At 43.4% G+C, this 22,685-nt stretch overlaps 1 protein-coding gene across 1 annotated transcript in view; it reads left to right on the top strand.

Annotated features, from left to right (window-relative positions):
- The window catches only part of CACNA1S (calcium voltage-gated channel subunit alpha1 S), a 761,524-nt gene that overhangs the window by 49,318 nt on the left and 689,521 nt on the right, over window positions 1-22,685 (top strand). The window contains exon 3 of the mRNA XM_083173194.1: window positions 1,702-1,807. Within this exon, the coding sequence (XP_083029320.1) occupies window positions 1,702-1,807 (106 nt within the window). The remainder of the gene's footprint in view (window positions 1-1,701; window positions 1,808-22,685) is intronic.

Genomic DNA, 22,685 nt, shown 5'->3' on the forward strand with positions numbered 1-22,685 from the left:
GCTTCTGTAGCGCTGTCCGAGTGCTACAGAGGCTGAGAGCGTGATTGGCTGAGCTACAGTATGCGTCTCCATGGAGACGCATAGCTCAGCCAATCAGGACTGAGCTATGCGTCTCCATGGAGACGCATACTGTAGCTCAGCCAATCACGCTCTCAGCCTCTGTAGCACTCGGACAGCGCTACAGAAGCTGGTAGAAGCAACGGAGAAAGCCGGTTCTCCCCGCTGCCTGTCAGTTCGGGGGGAGCCGGCTGTAAAGCAGCCAGACCAGCGCTGGATCCAGGAATGGTAAGTAACGCTGGTGTAAAAGTGAGGTGTGTGTGTGTAATAAACTTTTACTTCTCTGAGTGTGTGTTTTTTATAAACATTCTTTTTACAGGTGGACTACAAGTCCCAGCGGGCCCATTAATGCCCCGCATGCTGGGACTTGTGGTTCTCCAAGTCCCAGCATGCGGGGGAGGTCTGCTGGCACTTGTAGTTCGCCGGTATAAAGCAATGTAATGATATGTATGATGGATTTAACCCTATCAGGCCGGCGTCCACTGGCCACGGACGCCGGTGACAGCCCCGGGCTTCAGCCCTGGACGGGTGAAGCCTGGGGGGGGGGACCCCTTTATTGGGGGGGGTCCCCACTCCTCCAGGTACCCCGTCCAAGGCTGACCAGCCACGGTGCTCATGTTTTGGCCGGGGGACCTTGTATAAAAAGTGTCCCCCGGCTGTGGCATGACACCGCGGGCTGTTGGAGCCCGGTGCTGGTTTCAAAATACGGGGGACCCCCAGATTTTTTGTCCCCCGTATTTTTGGAACCAGGACCGGTCCAAGAGTCCGGGGCTGGTTTCAGAAATACGGGGGACCCCTATGCTTTTTGTCCCCCCGTATTTTTGGAACCAGGTCCGGCTCAATGAGCCCGGGGCTGGTTATGCTTAGGAGGGGGGACCCTACGCCATTTTTTTTTTATAAAAACACTTTTACACATTTTTAATAACAGGACCATGCACAGATCTCAATGATCTGTGCATGGTTCTGTCAAATTCGCCTGTCAGAACCTGGTCTATTTTTTTTGCGATTTTTGGTAACATTTACCAAAAATCACACCCTATTACATTTGCGAGTTGTATACTTTATAATGGGAAAACATCTGGATGCGAATTGAAATGTGACTAAAAATCGCACTTCTAAAAGTGCGATTTCGCGGTAAAAAGTGCGATTTTTTACCGCGATTTTCAACCTAATAAATGTGCGATTTTCGGAAAATGTGCGATTTCGGCTGTTTTTTGACCAAAAATCGCACATGTCTAAAAATCGCACCCTATTACATTAAGCCCTATGAGTGATATTTAATAGGATGAGAGATTCAGAAAGTGAGAGATTTGGTAAGAAATCTCCAGTTGTTTTTTTTTAAAGCGGCAATCATTTACACTGCTAAACCAGTTTGATTTTGAAGTGTAAATGATTGCCACTATAAAAAAACTGGAGATTTCTCACCAAATCTCTCACTTTTTGAATCTCTCATCCTATTAAATATCACCCTATAAGTAAGTTTAGATGTTATTTGAAATATTGGATGGAACCCCCTAAACAGGTATTTATTTAAAGAAAATGCACCTTAAAGTTATTTATAATATTTTTAAGTATTTCTGTTTCAAAATGAAAAAATATATTAATGTATTAGATAACTTATTTCCTTTAACTTTTGGTTGCCAGAATATTTGAAGTAATAATACTACTCACCATTTTTGCAAATTGTGTGGCACTAGCAATCTACCTGCCCATGCCAGAGGATGATACCAACTCCACCAATACCGTCTTGGTAATGTTTTTCAGTCTTTTTGTTTTATGAATCCATGCTATGTAAATGTATTTTTAATATCTTTATTGGTAACAGTGCCAATGGTATTAAAGAATAAGCATGCCTTTTTTGCAGATAACACGTGACACAGTATACACAGACACACATTATATATATATATATATATATATATATATATATATATATATATATATATATATATATATATATATATATATATATATATATATATATATATACAGTATTAGGAAGCCGGCAACATCCGATTTTTTGAAAAAATATCAAAAGGATTTTAATGGCATATTAAAGTGCAAAAAAGACAGACATAAAAACTGTGCAAGGATGGGATGGAATACTTAGCAGCATTTCAAGGTCAATATTAAACCATCACAGCATCCTCCAGTGTAGTCATACCGACAGCTGTTTCGGTGCATGAATGATGCACCTTCTTCCTGGGCATAGACCACTGACCCCAAGGCTGCCCTATTTATACCTGCACAAACACACAATCACATGAATCATACTCACCTGTCACCGCCGTTTTCCCGCCGATGACGCCATCGAAGCGCGTCCGTTGTCTGGCGTTGTCACAGCAACACCCAGTCCTAAGCCGGCGTCTGTATCAGTGGGGCGGAAGTGCGTCAACATCTCCGTTGTCACGGCAACGTCGGAAAACTTCCGGTTACTGCCGCAGCACAAATAGCGCTGTGTACACTTGCTGGCCACCACTGTTTACGCACGGGGATAGATGCACAGGCTGGTTGCCTAGACAACCATAACGCGATCCAGACGTGACAGCGTAGTATGGGCGGGACAGGGAAGCGAGCTGGCCAATCCAAATGGCTGTATGAAAAAACGAGAAAAATAACAGAGAAATGATTGTATTATATCATGTGTGAAAAAGTTATGTGCAGGATAAGTAGAGCTGTCTGAAAAAAAAGGGGTCAATAAAGTGAAACATACAAAATGGAAAAATAGTACATGGAAAAGACAAATGTCAATATACAAGAAAGAGCGCAGTTACCAAAATATAGGACATATATAAAAGATAGAATGAGAACATAGGGTACAGGAGATATTACAAGAAAGGGAATGCAATTAAGTACGGGCATAAGTTTTAAGATGTCATATAAAATGTATATAATAGGACACCACGATTATCCTGTAATGGCATATAAGATAGAACAATTCAAATAAAGCAATGTAATGACTGATATTCATTAAGACCTAATGGGGTAGTACTTTTAAGGCGGTTAATCCACTGGCATTTACGCTGGAGTAATAATCTATTACGATCTCCTCCCCGTCTCAGAGGAGGGACGTGATCAATGGGCATAAAATGGAAGTCCCGCATAGTATGCTTGACGGTGGCGAAATGTTTGGCCACAGGCGGAGTGTTGCAATCTATGGTGGAGAATGCTTTTTTTTATCGATGAACGATGTCCCGCAATTCGTTCCTTCAGGAGTCATATTGTCTTACCGACGTATAGCATGTTGCAAGAACACAGTTTAGACGATGTCGTATGGTATATGTGACACCATCCACCGGATTTGTAAATGTGGTCCCTGTGTTAAGATATTGGCAGTTGACACAGTTATGACATTTGGTCACACCATCCTTGGCTTTAAGCCAGTTTTGATTCTTGATGGGTCCAATATCTGAGCTTGCCAAAATGTCTCTCAGGTTGTTACTCCTTTTGAAGCAGAAAAGGGGAGGAACTTTGCATAGCGGCCCCACTACTTCGTCTGTCTGCACTATATGCCAGTGTTTCAAAAAGACTTTGCGTATATGTTCAGATGCAATAGAATAAGTCAAGGAGAACACCACTCTCTCTTTCATGGTGTCCTTGGTCTTGGATTCAAACGTCTGTTTACGTGACAACTGTAAACAGTGAGCCACAGCCTCCTCGATGACATTGGGTGCATATCCTCTTGAAATAAACCATCTGCCCATTTCATCTAAAGCCTCCGGGAGCGTCGTGGGATCAGAGGTGATTCTTACCACACGTAGTAGTTGCGACAATGGTAAACCTCTTTTAAGAGGTAATGGATGAAAAGAGTCAGATGCTAGTAAAGAATTCTTATCTGTACTCTTTCTGTAAATGCTTGTCGAAACAACCCCATCTGTGCAATTAATGCTAACATCAAGATAGCTTATGGTTACAGAGCTAAATGCCAGGGTAAATCTGATCGTGGTGTCCAAACAGTTGAGGATGTCAATGAACTCGGTCAGGAGCTGGGGTCCCCCAGTCCAAACAATAAAGATGTCATCAATATAACGAACATAAAAATGGATGTGTTTTGAAAAAGTAGAATGTGACAAAATGTGTTGTTTTTCGTTGTCATAAATAAGTTGGCATAAGAGGGTGCCATATTTGAACCCATGGCTGTAGCCAGAAATCAATGTATTGAGATAACGGCTGTAGGAGAGAACCACATGAGGAAATTATGGGTCTCCCTGGGGGCCTTACCAAAGTTTTATGTATTTTAGGTAATACATAAAACATCGGAGTCCTCGGATGGGATTGTGTGAGGGACTCCGATGTGGGCTCATCCAACCAGCGATTCTGCAGGCCTAATGCAATTACAGCATCTACTTCTTTCTTGTAAACATAAGTGGGATCATACATGAGGAGTTTATAGCATGATGTGTCAGCGAGCTGACGCATAACCTCAGAGATATAGTCCCTTTTATTAAGTAACACGATCCCCCCACCTTTATCAGATGGGCGGATTACCAGGTTGTCATTGTTTTTCAATTTGTCAACAGCTAGGTTTTCATCTTTGCTAAGATTGGAATAAGAGATCTTTTGGCCCTCAATAAAAGGTAGAGTATCCCTTTTAACCAGGCGTATAAATGTCTCTATCGCAGCATTGCTGCAGATAGGTTCAAATGTGCTCTTGGGTTTAAATCTACTGACTGGCCGTTTGATGGTATTTTGTTTAGCAAAAAAGTCTTTGAGTTTGAGTGTACGATGAAATCGATACAACTCTGTCTCAAAAGAAAAAGAAGTCTGTCTGAATGTCCTAACAAAGGACAACCCACGTGAAAGCACGCTCATCTCTGCTGTAGTGGGTGTGTAATCTGACAAGTTGAACACAATTATTTCCTTATCTCCCTGATTGGATTTCTTCTTATGTTTTGTCCCTCCCCTCCTACAGGGTTTGTGCCTTTTGGGCCTCTTCTTCTCCTTGAGGGTTTCTCCCCTAAAAAAGAGGCAGTAGATCTGGCCTGGTCAGAATCGCTGGCTGATGTTTGTTTTTCTAGTTCAGAGAAATCCCTATTGGCTCGTACCCTTCTAGGTCTGTTGGCCCCTCACTAAGGAGGTCTATTATCACTCCCCTGCAACCAGTTGTAGACCATAGCTTCCTTGTAATCTTCCTTAACAGTTTTGTATTTACCCTTTTTGAACGACAATAGTTCCGAGTGAAAAGTGGAGAGGTTGGACTCTAATTTAGAAATCCAATCCACACTAGTGTCTGATTTCAGGACATCCAGACCCAACCCTTCGCAAGCAGTTATTTCTTTGTCCAGCAGTTCCAGATCAGAATTTACTTGTTCAATTACTAGAATAATGAGTTGGAACGAGCATTCGTTAAGGATCTGGCACCACTGTTTGCAAAAGTTGGGACTGGACCTACCAATAGTTGGTTGGTTGCGGATTCTAAATCCTCTAGGCACAAGTTTCTCTTTGTAATATTGAGAGAGGGTTAAGCCGTGGAGCTGCAGCTCAACACGGCGCCTCTTAAGCTTGATAAGGTCAGAAAATATTTCTGGTGGGCTATCCACATCAAAGGCCAAAGTAGAGGTGTCCACATGTAGAATCCGTGAAATGTCCTTATCGTCAAATCTTTTGGTTTCAGTGATCTCTTTAAAGATATTGACAGAGTCCTCCATAGAGATCAAAAAATTGGGAAAAATAGAGAAAAAAATAAAGTCTTTAAACAGTAGTAAATGGCAACTACTGTATAGCAAAAAATAGTGGGTGCAGACTAGCCAATGGTAATGTTACATGGATCTTGAGACCAGCTTGCACACCCCAGTAGGTGTAATAGATGGAGTGCCAGGCTCATAAATGGTACAATACATACAGTATTAGGAAGCCAGCAACATCCGATTTTTTGAAAAAATAGCAAAAGGATTTTAATGGCATATTAAAGTGCAAAAAAGACAGACATACAAACTGTGCAAGGATGGGATGGAATACTTAGCAGCATTTCAAGGTCAATATTAAACCATCACAGCATCCTCCAGTGTAGTCATACCGACAGCTGTTTCGGTGCATGAATGATGCACCTTCTTCCTGGGCATAGACCACTGACCCCAAGGCTGCCCTATTTATACCTGCACAAACACACAATCACATGAATCATACTCACCTGTCACCGCCGTTTTCCCGCCTATGATGTCATCGAAGCGCGTCCGTTGTCTAGCGTTGTCACAGCAACACCCAGTCCTAAGCCGGCACCTGTATCAGTGGGGCGGAAGTGCGTCAACATCTCCGTTGTCACGGCAACGTCGGAAAACTTACGGTTACTGCCGCAGCACAAATAGCGCTGTGTACACTTGCTGGCCACCACTGTTTACGCACGGGGATAGATGCACAGGCTGGTTGCCTAGACAACCATAACGCGATCCAGACGTGACAGCATGGTATGGGCGGGACAGGAAAGCGAGCTGGCCAATCCAAATGGCTGTATGAAAAAACGAGAAAAATAACAGAGCAGTGAAAAAGTTATGTGCAGGATAAGTAGAGCTGTTTGAAAAAAAAAGGGTCAATAAAGTGAAACATACAAAATGGAAAAATAAATGTCAATATACAAGAAAGAGCGCAGTTACCAAAATATAGGACATATATAAGATTTTTCCATTTTGTATGTTTCACTTTATTGACCCTTTTTTTTCAGACTGCTCTACTTATCCTGCACATAACTTTTTCACACATGATATCATACAATCATTTCTCTGTTATTTTTCTCGTTTTTTCATAGAGCCATTTGGATTGGCCAGCTCGCTTCCCTGTCCCGCCCATACCACGATGTTTTCCGACGTTGCCGTGACAACGGAGATGTTGACGCACTTCCGCCCCACTGATACAGGCGCCGGCTTAGGACTGGGTGTTGCTGTGACAACGCCAGACAACGGACGCGCTTCGATGACGTCATCGGCGGGAAAACGGCGGTGACAGGTGAGTATGATTCATGTGATTGTGTGTTTGTGCAGGTATAAATAGGGCAGCCTGGGGGTCAGTGGTCTATGCCCAGGAAGAAGGTGCATCATTCATGCACCGAAACAGCTGTCGGTATGACTACACTGGAGGATGCTGTGATGGTTTAATATTGACCTTGAAATGCTGCTAAGTATTCCATCCCATCCTTGCACAGTTTTTATGTCTGTCTTTTTTGCACTTTAATATGCCATTAAAATCCTTTTGATATTTTTTTCAAAAAATCGGATGTTGCTGGCTTCCTAATACTGTATGTATTGTCAGGGCCATCTTAACAGCATTATGGGCCCCCGGGCAAAGAGGTGCAGTGGGGCCCCTACCTAAACAACTAGCGCCCCGGTGCCGGGGGGGTCCCTGCAGTCCATTAAAAATCACGAGCGCTATCCGCCGGGCTATGCGGAAGCGCTTCTAGTGTGAAAACACTGGCAGCACGCTGATTGGCTGAGATCAGCGTGCGCCGTGCTGCCAGAGTTTTCACACTAGAAGCGCTTCCGCATAGCCCGGCGGATAGCGCTCGTGATTTTTAATGGACTGCAGGGACCCCCGCTGCCTCCACCGCCAGATTTAAATAGGCAGCGACGTATTACAGGTACCCGGGCGGCACAAAATGCCGCCCTCCAGTGGCCGGCGCCCTAGGCAAATGCCTAGATTTGCCTAGTGGTGGCGCCGGCCCTGCTTATATAGCACAGCATATTCACTTGCGCTTTACAATAGGAGACAGTGATACAACAAACTGGGTATTTACAGTCAGACAAAGGTATGAGGGCCCTGCTCACAAGCTTACAATCTATCAATTGATTTATTATTATGCAGCAAGCATATCACAGCACCTTACAAAGGGCCTGATTCAGTTGTGGATGCAGACATTTGCAGTTTATTTCTGTGCAGTGATTTATTAGTAACAGCGGACGCAGATACTGAGTGACAGGTACAGTAGTTTCTATTTGAGGGAGGGGATGGGGGCTGGTTTGTCGAACGCAGATGTGTTTCAAACATTAATTTGCAGTTGCACTGGCTCCAGCATCTTTGTTCTAATGGTTATTCTAAGCAACAATAGGGTTGCTCATATGTTTGATGTTGGCAATGTTGCATCTTTTATACTTAAGTGGTGGATTTGAGAGTGCAACTGCACCCAGCCCAACAAGATAAACTTAATAGAGGGAATATTTATCATTTCAGAAGCTTATTAGTGTATTCTATGCTTTGGTAACCAGTTTATTTTAAAAAATATCGAAACATCGGTTAACATCGGGTTCACAGTACCAATGTTTAGGTCTAAATGATGTTTTGCAACCAATGTTGAAAAACATCATTTGACCGATGTTTTCGTTCGATGTCCCATCCCTAGCAGAAGCCACTTACTCACATGAGGAGAAGGGTCAGGGTGCCGGGAGCCGCGTCGCGTGGTGCTGCAGACTGCAGTGGCGGAGCCTAGAGGTGACCCCCGTGCACAGCGTGAGCGCGCATGAGGTGCCACAGGGCTGAGGGCAGCAGAACGAAGCAGCCTGCAGCAGCCCGTCTTCTGACACCACACCACCTTGGTCACACGTTGCCGACAGGACTGCGCCCGCCCTGCACAGGATTACTGGGAGAGTGGGAGGGGTCGCGGTCACGCTATCCAATGGCGGGGAGGCGGCCACTGCGTAACAGCGTCTCCTCCCATACTCCAAGTCCCAGTAATGCTGTGCGGTGCGGTAGCTGTTGGGTATCGGCGGCACCCGGGCAGCACCGCGCACCACACATACTGTGAGTGAAACTGTCTTGTTGTTGCGGCCGGAATCCGGAGGGGGGGGGGGTGTGTTGGAAGGCTTTGGGCCCTTAACGCTGTGGGGCCCTAGGGCAACTGCCCATAAAGCCCATGCGTTAAGACGGCCCTGTGTATTGTACCATTTATGAGCCTGGCACTCCATCTATTACACCTACTGGGGTGTGCAAGCTGGTCTCAAGAGCCATGTACCATTTGCTAGTCTGCACCCACTATTTTTTGCTATACAGTAGTTGCCATTTACTACTGTTTAAAGACTTTATTTTTTTTCTCTATTTTTCCCAATTTTTTGATCTCTATGGAGGACTCTGTCAATATCTTTAAAGAGATCACTGAAACCAAAAGATTTGACGATAAGGACATTTCACGGATTCTACATGTGGACACCTCTGCTTTGGCCTTTGATGTGGATAGCCCACCAGAAATATTTTCTGACCTAATCAAGCTTAAGAGGCGCCGTGTTGAGCTGCAGCTCCACGGCTTAACCCTTTCTCAATATTACAAAGAGAAACTTGTGCCTAAAGGATTTAGAATCCGCAACCAACCAACTATTGGTAGGTCCCAGGGACGTGCAGTCAGGGGAGGCAGGGGAGGCAGTGCTTCCCCTGTCATTTTGTTTCAAAATAATACAAAGAATATACCTATGACACACATTCTGTGTCATAAGTATTTTCTTTAGATTATTTTACTACATTTAATTATTTAACCTAGTTTGGGAGGCACCGATAAACGTGCCTCCCACAAAGAATGGCATGGGGAAGAAGCGGGGGGAGGGGCTAAGCTGTTGGCTAAAAAAAGGCCATTAAAAATAATGCCAAAAGCGGCACTTCTAGAAGTGCCTAATTGACAGGGGCTGCTGTGATTGGACAGCAGATCCAGCTGCTGTCCAATCACAGCAGCCCCTGTCACTTAAGCGTGACCGTGTCACTTCTGTTCCCCCCCTCCCCTGCTCCCCTGTACCCTGGCTCCCAACGAGTCCCGGTTCCCTGCCGCGCGATGTGTCCCTCTCCCCTGCCTGGTAAGTACAACTTTATGAAGGGGGACAGAGGTGGCGGCGGGGAATGGCACTGGTGTCATCGGCGGCCAGGTGCAAGATGAGGGGTTGGCGGGGAGGACGGAGATGGCGGCGGGGAAAGTTTGCTGGCCGGCTGCTGGAAGGGGGGCAGCAGGTGTCGGCTGCAGCCATTCACGAGGGGGGGGGGTGCGGTGATGGCTGTGACAGTGCCTCTACATTCACAGCCACCACCGCACGTCACTGGTAGGTCCAGTCCCAACTTTTGCAAACAGTGGTGCCAGATCCTTAACGAATGCTCATTATTCTAGTAATTGAACAAGTAAATTCTGATCTGGAACTGCTGGACAAAGAAATAACTGCTTGCGAAGGGTTGGGTCTGGATCAATGTTCCCTCTAATTTTACGAAGGCTGTGTGCGGCTAAAGATTTTGGCTGTGCAACTTTGGAATAAAATTTACATTTTTGTGCATCACTTATATATAACTGGAAAATGACGTCCAGCATTTGTGTTAACTTTACTTCAAAATGATATTAAACATTTAAACATTCAAAACACAGCACACAATGTAGTTAATGGGTGAACACACACATTAATTGAGTCCACAACTGCAGAAAGGGACCACTGCTGCTTTGTGCGCTCTGTTGTAATGTCTGTGCACACACTTGTCAAGGTGTGTGCGCGCGCACGTGCGCACAGCTTAGAGGGAACACTGGTCTGGATGTCCTGAAATCAGACACTAGTGTGGATTGGATTTCTAAATTAGAGTCCAACCTCTCCACTTTTCACTCGGAACTATTGTCGTTCAAAAAGGGTAAATACAAAACTGTTAAGGAAGATTACAAGGAAGCTATGGTCTACAACTGGTTGCAGGGGAGTGATAATAGACCTCCTTAGTGAGGGGCCAACAGACCTAGAAGGGTACGAGCCAATAGGGATTTCTCTAAACTAGAAAAACAAACATCAGCCAGCGATTCTGACCAGGCCAGATCTACTGCCTCTTTTTTAGGGGAGAAACCCTCAAGGAGAAGAAGAGGCCCAAAAGGCACAAACCCTGTAGGAGGGGAGGGACAAAACATAAGAAGAAATCCAATCAGGGAGATAAGGAAATAATTGTGTTCAACTTGTCAGATTACACACCCACTACAGCAGAGATGAGCGTGCTTTCACGTGGGTTGTCCTTTGTTAGGACATTCAGACAGACTTCTTTTTCTTTTGAGACAGAGTTGTATCGATTTCATCGTACACTCAAACTCAAAGACTTTTTTGCTAAACAAAATACCATCAAACGGCCAGTCAGTAGATTTAAACCCAAGAGCACATTTGAACCTATCTGCAGCAATGCTGCGATAGAGACATTTATACGCCTGGTTAAAAGGGATACTCTACCTTTTATTGAGGGCCAAAAGATCTCTTATTCCAATCTTAGCAAAGATGAAAACCTAGCTGTTGACAAATTGAAAAACAATGACAACCTGGTAATCCGCCCATCTGATAAAGGTGGGGGGATCGTGTTACTTAATAAAAGGGACTATATCTCTGAGGTTATGCGTCAGCTCGCTGACACATCATGCTATAAACTCCTCACGTATGATCCCACTTATGTTTACAAGAAAGAAGTAGATGCTGTAATTGCATTAGGCCTGCAGAATCGCTGGTTGGATGAGCCCACATCGGAGTCCCTCACACAATCCCATCCGAGGACTCCGATGTTTTATGTATTACCTAAAATACATAAAACTTTGGTAAGGCCCCCAGGGAGACCCATAATTTCCTCATGTGGTTCTCTCCTACAGCCGTTATCTCAATACATTGATTTCTGGCTACAGCCATGGGTTCAAATATGGCACCCTCTTATGCCAACTTATTTATGACAACGAAAAACAACACATTTTGTCACATTCTACTTTTTCAAAACACATCCATTTTTATGTTCGTTATATTGATGACATCTTTATTGTTTGGACTGGGGGACCCCAGCTCCTGACCGAGTTCATTGACATCCTCAACTGTTTGGACACCACGATCAGATTTACCCTGGCATTTAGCTCTGTAACCATAAGCTATCTTGATGTTAGCATTAATTGCACAGATGGGGTTGTTTCGACAAGCATTTACAGAAAGAGTACAGATAAGAATTCTTTACTAGCATCTGACTCTTTTCATCCATTACCTCTTAAAAGAGGTTTACCATTGTCGCAACTACTACGTGTGGTAAGAATCACCTCTGATCCCACGACGCTCCCGGAGGCTTTAGATGAAATGGGCAGATGGTTTATTTCAAGAGGATATGCACCCAATGTCATCGAGGAGGCTGTGGCTCACTGTTTACAGTTGTCACGTAAACAGACGTTTGAATCCAAGACCAAGGACACCATGAAAGAGAGAGTGGTGTTCTCCTTGACTTATTCTATTGCATCTGAACATATACGCAAAGTCTTTTTGAAACACTGGCATATAGTGCAGACAGACGAAGTAGTGGGGCCGCTATGCAAAGTTCCTCCCCTTTTCTGCTTCAAAAGGAGTAACAACCTGAGAGACATTTTGGCAAGCTCAGATATTGGACCCATCAAGAATCAAAACTGGCTTAAAGCCAAGGATGGTGTGACCAAATGTCATAACTGTGTCAACTGCCAATATCTTAACACAGGGACCACATTTACAAATCCGGTGGATGGTGTCACATATACCATACGACATCATCTAAACTGTGACAGTCGGTATGTTATTTATATAATCCTGTGTTCTTGCAACATGCTATACGTCGGTAAGACGATACAACTCCTGAAGGTATTGTACCATTTATGAGCCTGGCACTCCGTCTATTACACCTACTGGGGTGTGCAAGCTGGTCTCAAGATATATATATATATATCTATCATAGTCACACTCTAACATATAACATCACACTCCATCCAAATAGCAACAACTCCTGGGGTGTCATCCAGAACTTTGACAAAGTCCATGTAAATAAACGGAAAAAGGACACACTTTCCGATTTTGTAAATGCACTTTAAAATCAGCTGTGTCTCAGCAATATGCAAACATTAGAAAAACAGAATAGTGGGGTACTCAATGTTTCAGTCCCATAAGGCATACCTCCCAACAGTCCCGATTTTATCGGGACAGTCCCGATTGTCAGGGCCTGTCCAGATGTCCCACCCGCGGGCAGCAGTGTCCCGCGGTGTGGGGGGGCTGTTGGGAGTCCCCCCTATCAGCTGCTAAGCAGCGGGGAATAAACGCTGTGGGCATGCGCACAGCGTCTATTCCCGCAGCCAGGGGACTGGGGGCATGGCTAGAGGCTCACAGAGCCTCTGGGTCATGCCCCCCTAGCGGAAGAGCCGCTGGTATAGGCCACGCCCCAATTTAGGCCACGCCCCCCCGAAAATTTCGTCGCGCCTCCGCCGCGCAGGAGGATCATCCCGCTTGCAGAACTTTGGAACTTGGCAGGTATGCATAAGGACCTTCGTCATGAGATAGGCATCATATCCAGCAATACATCCACGGGCACAGCATGGACCACACAGCAGGTTCCTACAGCAAGGAAACCACTGCTGGTCTGGTGCTATTTATACCCCCTGTGAGACCAAACAGGTGCCAAACACATTCAAAGCTGTAATCATTTCCGCGTGTCACACTGGACAGCACGGACGTCATTTCCGGTCTGGCGAGATTACACATACACATATCAATAAATACTCTTATAGGGCCGGCTAATGTAAATAAAACATAATGCTTACTGGTCAAAGTGCGTGGGTGCTGTTGCCTATGTGTTGGGCTGGATAACACAGCCGCCGGCATGAACGCTTGTGTTCATGAATAAACAGGAAGCGGAAGTCACTGCTGTAGCGGCCTCCCCAGGAGCTCTCTATGGGAGAATTGGTATGCGGCAACTGGTGCCCGGTGCAAAAGGTTCCACATAAGATACATGCTGTTCACTGTGGACATAGAGAGCGCTCTTGCGCAAGTAGCAATGTTGTGTATGAGGCTACCTGAGACAGTTCTCACTGGGGGCATTGCAGAAGCACCTACTGATACACTGTAAAATAAATAAAACATATAATATATATAGCTACACAAAGAAATTATATAACTAATAAATGAGCCAAAAAACATAATGAAAAAATGTGAAAAATTCTGCCACTGTTGGTGGCATCTTGTGAGCATTGCAATCTAGTCCACCACTGAAAAATATGAAAAATATAAAAAAAATATATGTAATGCAAGATACATACAAAAATATATATGGTATGTTTTTGCTAATGTCCAACTCTTCAAGTGACACTGCATCCTCTGTGATAATTGTCATACAGACATGCTTTACCGCAAAAAGATATTCAAGGGATTGTGTTCATTCAGGCCAAATGGGGCCACCGTATTAAGCTGGTGGATCCACTTGGCTTCCAACTTTTTAAGGATAAGTGCCCTGTCACCTCCCCTGGGCGGTGGTGGCACCCAATCAATAATGCGACATTTGATGGAGGCGATGTTTATGCAGCACACAGTGTTGGGCCACTGGTTTGTCAGAACTGCCTTTGCTCGGGCCTTATTAATTGCGCTCCTGTGGTTGGCCATGCATTCCTTGAAGCTGCAGGTCGTAAGGCCGACGTAGGTCAATCCACATGGGCAATGTAATAAATAGATGATAAAGTCCATCAAACAGTGTAGTTTGAATTTGATTTTAATAGAAACCCCACTGTGTGGATGGGGAAAACTCGTACGTGGTAACATGGAATTGCATGTCGTGCATCCCGCACATTTAAAGCAGCCCAGTCGCCGAGTATGTAGCCATGTGGTGTCCCCAACGGTTGCTTGTGCCTTATGCTTCAAAAGTTGGTTTAGATTTCTCCCCCTACGATATGCTACAATCGGTTTGGTGGGTATCGCTTTGTGTAACTGGGGGTCAGTGGCAATCACGGGCCAATGTTTGCGAATGGCCTTTGAAATGACCGTAGACTTCTCATCAAACGGTGTTACATAGATGTTTCGATGGGCCGGCCTTCGGCTTTGAGGTATTCATTTTTAACCTTGCTTTCGCCAAACAGTCTTCGAGAAGTTTTTTCTTATACCCACGTTCCAAAAAACCGTTGCACATTTCTTGAATCTGGGTTTCAGCAAGTTCTGGACTGGAGTTGTTGCGGAAAACCCGCATGAACCGCGAGATAGGTAAGCTATCCTTGAGACCTGGCGGGTGGTTGCTTGTGGCAAATAGCAATGAATTACAATCCGTGCTTTTGCGGAACAGTGTGCTGCCTAGTTGGTTATTGGTTTTAAAAATTGTCACATCCAAAAAATTGATGGACTCCAACTCAATTTGTCCAGTGAACTTAACAGTGGTGGGTAGATCGTTCAGCTCACTTACCATCTCATCAAACTCCTTTTGTGGTTCCGTTCCATAACATAAAAATATCGTCTATGAAACGTTTAAAGTAAATAATGTGTTGGCCATAGCGGGGTAATATATACTCCTGTTCGTATTTGTGCATAAATGCGTTAGCATAGGAGGGTGCGACGTTGGAACCCATCGCAGTCCCCGTCCGCTGTACATAGTACTGTCTGTTGAACATAAAATGATTGTGTGACAAAATCAGTTCCAACAATTCAACAACGAACTCAACGGGGGGATCGCAATGGGCTCCAACTCTCAGGAGCTCACGCACCACCATACACCCAACATCATGAGGAATGACGGTGTATTGGGCACACATATCAAGTGTTGCCAGCAGGACTTCAGGGCCAATATCACGGATTTGTCCCAGCTTGTTGAGAAAATCACCCGTATCTTTTATATAGGTGGGTATAAGGGGCATGAGTATCTGCAGAAAGCCATCAATAAACACTGCCAAGGGCTGCAACAAGGACCCCCTCCCCGATATGATGGGTCGTCCGGGGGGATTAACAAGGGTCTTGTGCACCTTGGGCAGTGTATATATGGTTGAACATACAGCCATTTAACAGTTGCCCATAGAGAAGCCATCACCTCTCTGAGAGCTAATCCTGATTTGGTGATTTCCTTAGCAGACAAGGGGGGATCCATAGTGTTGCAGAATAAAACAGCATATGAACATAAGATCTGCAGACAATTAGCAGATCACAATACCTATGAACACTCTCAGAACAACCCCATACCCCGCATTAAAAGGCGGGTTGATGTTACCATCCTACGTGCCCTACAGAATCAGTGGATTACTGAGGGGTTGGCAAAATATTTAACAGTTGATTTCCCGATCTGACCCACCATATATACATTGCCCAAGGTGCAAAAGACCCTTGTTAATCCCCCCGGATGACCCATCATATTGGGGAGGGGGTCCTTGTTGCAGCCCTTGGCAGTGTTTATTGATGGCTTTCTGCAGAGACTCATGCCCCTTATACCCACCTATATAAAAGATACGGGTGATTTTCTCAACAAGCTGGGACAAATCCCTGATACTGGCCCTGAAGTCTTGCTTGCAACACTTGATGTGTGTGCCCTATACACCGTCATTCCTCATGATGTTGGGTGTATGGCGGTGCGTGAGCTCCTGACAGTTGGAGCCCATCGCGTTGTTGGAACTGATTTTGTCACACAATCATTTTATGTTCAGCGGACTGTACTATGTACAGCGGACGGGGACCGCGATAGGTTCCAAAGTCGCACCCTCCTATGCTAACGCATTTATGCACAAATACGAACAGGAGTATATATTACCCCGCTATGCCCAACACATTATTTACTTTAAACGTTTCATAGATGATATTTTTATGTTATGGAACAGAACCACAAAGGAGTTTGATGAGATGGTAAGTGAGCTGAACGATCTACCCACCACTGTTAAGTTCACTGGACAAATTGAGTTGGAGTCCATCAATTTTTTGGATGTGACAATTTTGAAAACCAATAACCAACTAGGCAGAACACTGTTCCGCAAAAGCATGGATTGTAATTCATTGCTATTTGCCACAAGCAACCACCCGCCAGGTCTTAAGGATAGCTTACCTATCTCGCAGTTCATGCGGGTTTTCCGCAACAACTCCAGTCCAGAACTTGCTGAAACCCAGATTCAAGAAATGTGCAACGTTTTTTGGAACGTGGGTATAAGAAAAAACTTCTTGAAGACTGTTTGGCGAAAGCAAGGTTAAAAATGAATACCTCAAAGCCGAAGGCCAGCCCATTGTCACACAGTTTGATGAGAAGTCTACGGTCATTTCAAAGGCCATTCGCAAACATTGGTCCGTGATTGCCACTGACCCCCAGTTACACAAAGGGTAGCATATCGTAGGGGGAGAAATCTAAACCAACTTTTGAAGCATAAGGCACAAGCAACCATTGGGGACACCACATGGCTACATACTCGGCGACCGGGCTGCTTTAAATGTGCAGAATGCACGACATGCAATTCCATGTTACCAGGCACGAGTTTTCCCCATCCACACAGCGGGGTACCTATTAAAATCAAATTCAAACTACACTGTTTGATGGACTTTATCATCTATTTATCACATTGCCCATGTGGATTGACCTACGTCGGCCATACGACCTGCAGCTTCAGGGAATGCATGGCCAACCACAGGAGCGCAATTTATAAGGCCCTGAGCAAAGGCAGTTCTGACAAACCAGTTGCCCAACACTGTGTGCTGCATAAACATCAAGTCGCCTCCATCAAATGTCGCATTATTGATTGGGTGCCACCACCGCCCAGGGGAGTTGACAGGGCACTTATTCTTAAAAAGTTGGAAGCCAAGTGGATCCACCAGCTTAATACGGTGGCCCCATTTGGCCTGAATGAACACAATCCCTTGAATATCTTTTTGCGGTAAAGCATGTCTGTATGACAATTATCACAGTGGACGCAGTGTCACTTGAAGAGTTGGACATTAGCAAAAACATACCATATATATTTTTGTATGTATCTTGCATTACATATATTTTTTCATATTTTTCATATTTTTCAGTGGTGGACTAGATTGCAATGCTCACAAGATGCCACCAACAGTGGCAGATTTTTTCACATTTTTTTCACATTTTTTCATTATCTTTTTTTGGCTCATTTATTAGTTATATAATTTCTTTGTGTAGATATAGTTATTATATGTTTTATTTATTTTGCAGTGTATCAGTTGGTGCTTCTGCAATGCCCCCTGTGAGAACTGTCTCAGGTAGCCTCATACACAACATTGCTACAACACGTATCTTATGTGGAACCTTTTGCACCGGGCACCAGTTGCCGCATACCCATTCTCCCATAGAGAGCTCCTGGGGAGGCCGCTATAGCGGTGACTTCCACTTCCTGTTTATTCATGAACATGGGCGTTCATGGCGGCGGCTGTGTTATCCAGCCCAACACATGGCAACAGCACCCACGCACTTTGACCAGTAAGCATGATGTTTTATTTACATTAGCCGGCCCTATAAGAGAATTTATTGATATGTGTATGTGTAATCTCGCCAGACCAGAAATTACGTCCGTGCGGTCCAGCGTGACATGCGGAAATGATTACAGCTTTGAATGTGTTTGGCGCCTGTTTGGTCTCACAGGGGGTATAAATAGCACCAGACCAGCAGTGGTTTCCTTGCTGTAGGAACCTGCTGTGTGGTCCATGCTGTGCCCGTGGATGTATTGCTGGATATGATGCCTATCTCCTGACGAAGGTCCTTATGGGACAGAAACGTTGAGTACCCCACTATTCTGTTTTTCTAATGTTTGCATATGGCTGAAGACACAGCTGATTTTAAAGTGCATTTACAAAACTGGAGAGTGTGTCCTTTTTCCATTATATATATATATATATATATATATATATATATATATATATATATATATATATATATATATATATATATATATATAGTAAGAATAGAGAGCGCTAAAGTATTCCACCACCTTCAGGTTTCCTTATCATCAAGATGTCAACAGCTTGACATAAGGATGTAAACACATTCATATGATAACACTATCATTTATTTTATTAAAAAATATATAAAATTGAAGTATAATATCCGTTTGTTTAATTCATAGCAGTGGTAAACAGCACATGATGTATTCAAACCCTATGCGTTTCTTCTCAAAATAACAGGCACAGAACCCACACTAATTTAAAATAGTGTAATTTCATATCATTGACATCAAAGATGATATTATGTAGCAAATGATTGCTACCATCAAATGGGATGTTATATAACCAAAGTTGATTACTTCCATTAAAAGTGATATTATGTAACAAATCATTGAAACATCATATAGAATGATATTTTATAACAGAACATTACCAGCAAATAAAAATATCATCCAGCAACAGTTTACCAGACCTAGGGATGACCATCGATGGTTCATGGCCGATGTTGAATACTTTTGCCATCATTGGGGGAGAACCAGATGGTTTCCCTCCATCGATGGAATAGCAAAACGATGTTTTGCTTTTTTTTTTTCAAAGAGCCAGGACACGGAGCATAGCTCCAACCCTGACACCCACAAAGCCCGTCCCTGTGTTTTTAATGGCCACAGGCCGATCAATCAAATACAATGGATGACCATTATGTAAAAATATCGATGGTCATACATTGCATAGTTAAGCACTATCTATGGCCAATTGCAGAATTGCCATTGATGGCAACGGCAACGATGGCCATCCCTAACCAGACTCATCATAGTGGACCCTATCAAAGATGAAGTTCACTAATGTGCTTCCTCAAACAACCAGTTTAGAGTGAGGTCCCTTCCGACACCCCTAAACAGCCTAAATGGGTCTAATGTTTTTATTTATATAGCCCACTGATCAGTAGTGCACCCACCTTTTACCTGAGGGCTTAGTCAATATATAGAAGGAGTTGTATAGAGTGACATGCCGCTCAGTACCAACTGCGAGCTGCGTGCTTTCCACCCTGCGTTCCACATACCATCTCCGCAGCGGCTTCCGCTTCCAGGAGGTGCCAGGTGCGCTATCACCATCTGGGCACTATTGAGTACACATGCGCCGCTTGCGTGTCAGCGACGTCATGCATTCCAAATGTCTCGGCGGGGGCTTCCGCTCTTAGCAAACATTGATAGCGCATGCGCCACCTGTGAATGCCGCCTGCATTCCTTAGAGGATTTTAAACAATGCGTTCTGTATAAAGTTGGGCAAAAACGGGTCACTAAGAAGAGCAGAGATCGAGCGATCAATCCGTGAAAAGATCCGGATCTTTTAGACGGGTCCTCGGCTCACATTGAAAAAGGGGTAATTTGATAATAATAATAATGAAGCATAATTTGTTTTACAATCATTTATTACCATTTTCTTTAAACTTTTTTTTTTTTAAAACAGTGAGCTGAACAAATAAGAACATACATGACCAAGTAAAACACTGATCTATGACTGGGTGTAGAATTGCCATCGATGTCAACCATCAATGGCGTCTGCACCGATGGCCATCCCTAGCAGCAGCAGCCTTGTTATTCTTTGTTTCACTTGCAGTCACAGCACTGTACTCAGTCTCCAGAGTTAGTACATCTCAGCTGCCACAGGTGGCAGTGCTGAGATCAGGCAAATGCATTGTAATGAAAAACGAAACTGAAAGTAAAAGAATGAAAATAAAAAATGAAAGTGTTATATAATCAATTGGATAAGTGGGTGCCTATTTATTAATATAAAGCAAACACTAATTAAGTGTTTAAATACTATGTCTATATATATATATATATATATATATATATATCTATATATATATATATATATATATATACAGGAGCAGTATGATGGCACTCAAAGGATTTTTTCACAGGATGCACAGGACACTAAAAGTGTAGCAACGTTTCGGTTTTATTAACCTTTTTCAAGCTTTTTCAGCTTGAAAAAGGTTAATAAAACCGAAACGTTGCTACACTTTTAGTGTCCTGTGCATCCTGTGAAAAAATCCTTTGAGTGTCATCATACTGCTCCTGTATATACTTCGTGTGCCACACACGCTGAGAGGCACCAAAGGTGATACCATTGGAGATTCTGAAGAGTGCCGACCCCGATACCCCGATATATATATATATATATATATATATAGATATATATATCTATAGATATATATATATCTATATATATATATATATATATATATATATATATATATATATATATATCATGAAAAGTTTAATGTGAATAAAAGGGCAAGGTTTATAGCTATGATGGACTTGGTATTACAATTCTAAATACATGATGAAACTTTACAAATGTAAAATGTGACAATTTAGAGTGCAAAGAAGAAAATATAGACTAATCAGGAATGGTTCTTTCTAGATTTGTGAAAAAGATATAATGCGCAACCTTCCGGCTGCTGCCCGTGACACACTAGGTTTAACACCAACAGCCCAAACCAAGACAATACAGGAAAAAACAACAACAAATTTGTGTGTTACAATGGCGCTGCAAATAGTTATCCCTCCACCTCAATACACATGCAGTACTTTCCTTTTTACACTGCTTGATAGGTGGTGAACTTTTATTGTTTCTGAAACTCAAAATAAAACAACATAGTGCAAAATATCATTTTTAAAGGTGTGATATTCTGTATTCCTTTATATGCACTCACATGCAGTATGGATAAAACCGCTTTAAGATCCTTTTGTTAGGATCAATAATGTTCTCCAGGCTCCTCACTTTTGCTCATAATCTGTTGGCTCTGGGGAACTCAAAAGCATAGGACATAGTGCAATTCAACAGGTGTGGACATCTATTCTCCTGTTCCTGTGGACGGCTGACGGTATCTGGACCTGACACAAAAATCGGAGACCTTTTACCCATTGTGGTGATATGCTATTTTATTACATTTTATTGTGAGTGCATTTGTTTAATAAATATTTTTACACTATGAAAGTGGAACTGCACTATGTCCTATCCTTTTGAGTTCCCCAGAGCCAACAGAATATGAGCAAAAGTGAGGAGCCTGGAGAGCATTATTAATCCTAACAAAAGGATCTTAAAGCTGTTTTATCCATACTGCATGTGAGTGCATATAAAGGAATACAGAATATCACACCTTTTAAAAACGATATTTTGCACTATGATGTTGTATTTTGATTTTCAGAAACAATAAAAGTTCACCACCTATCAAGCAGTGCAAATAGAAAAGTACTGTCTGTGTATAGAGGTGGAGGGATAACTATTGGCAGCGCCATTGTAACACACAAATTTTGTTTTTTTGCTGTATAATCAGGAATGGTGAATGATCGAAAGGGCTTATAAAAATAATGAATAATAAGGCAAAGGTATGTGCCTTTCTACACCAGAAAAACATTAGTGGCCATATGAAAAACATCTAGTGTCCTAATAATGAGACTATGTCTACATTTTCATTTAACCCGTTGGGGTGCAGAGTATTGAGTGTGTAAATCCAAAAGGTTTCTTGTTTAGACAACCTTAGATCTCTTTCACCACCTCTGGGGTCGATTTCCACTTATTCTAGTATGTAAAGGAGAAGTTGTTAGTGTCTACAGTGTTATGTTCCTCCATATAGTGACTGTGTGTTGCCAATTGTGGTTGATCATACATATATGCTCCTGCATTCTGATTTTGGCTTGCCTTTTTGTTTTACCAATATACACTGTACACATCCACAAGTTATCCTATAGATAACATAGATGGAGTTGCACGTTGTAGAAGGGTTCAAAGTGTACCGTTTTTTGTCCACTTCAGGGCTGGATTAAGGGGGGCCCTGGACAAAAAAGGTCTGTGCCCACCCCCCCCCCCCCAGTAGGGTTAACACCCCCTCCCCCTATGGGGTTAAGAAACCGGTACCTTCTGCCTTGCGGATCCTGGCTCTTCCGGCTCCTGCTGCTTATAAAAAAGTGGCAATTGGAAAATGGCTTCCCCCATACGATGGACAGTTTTTGAGGGTGCTAGAGGAGGCCACCGGGGGGGGGGGGT

This window comes from Crinia signifera, chromosome 2, assembly GCF_055691185.1.
Source record: "Crinia signifera chromosome 2, ASM5569118v1, whole genome shotgun sequence".
NCBI lineage: Eukaryota > Metazoa > Chordata > Amphibia > Anura > Myobatrachidae > Crinia > Crinia signifera.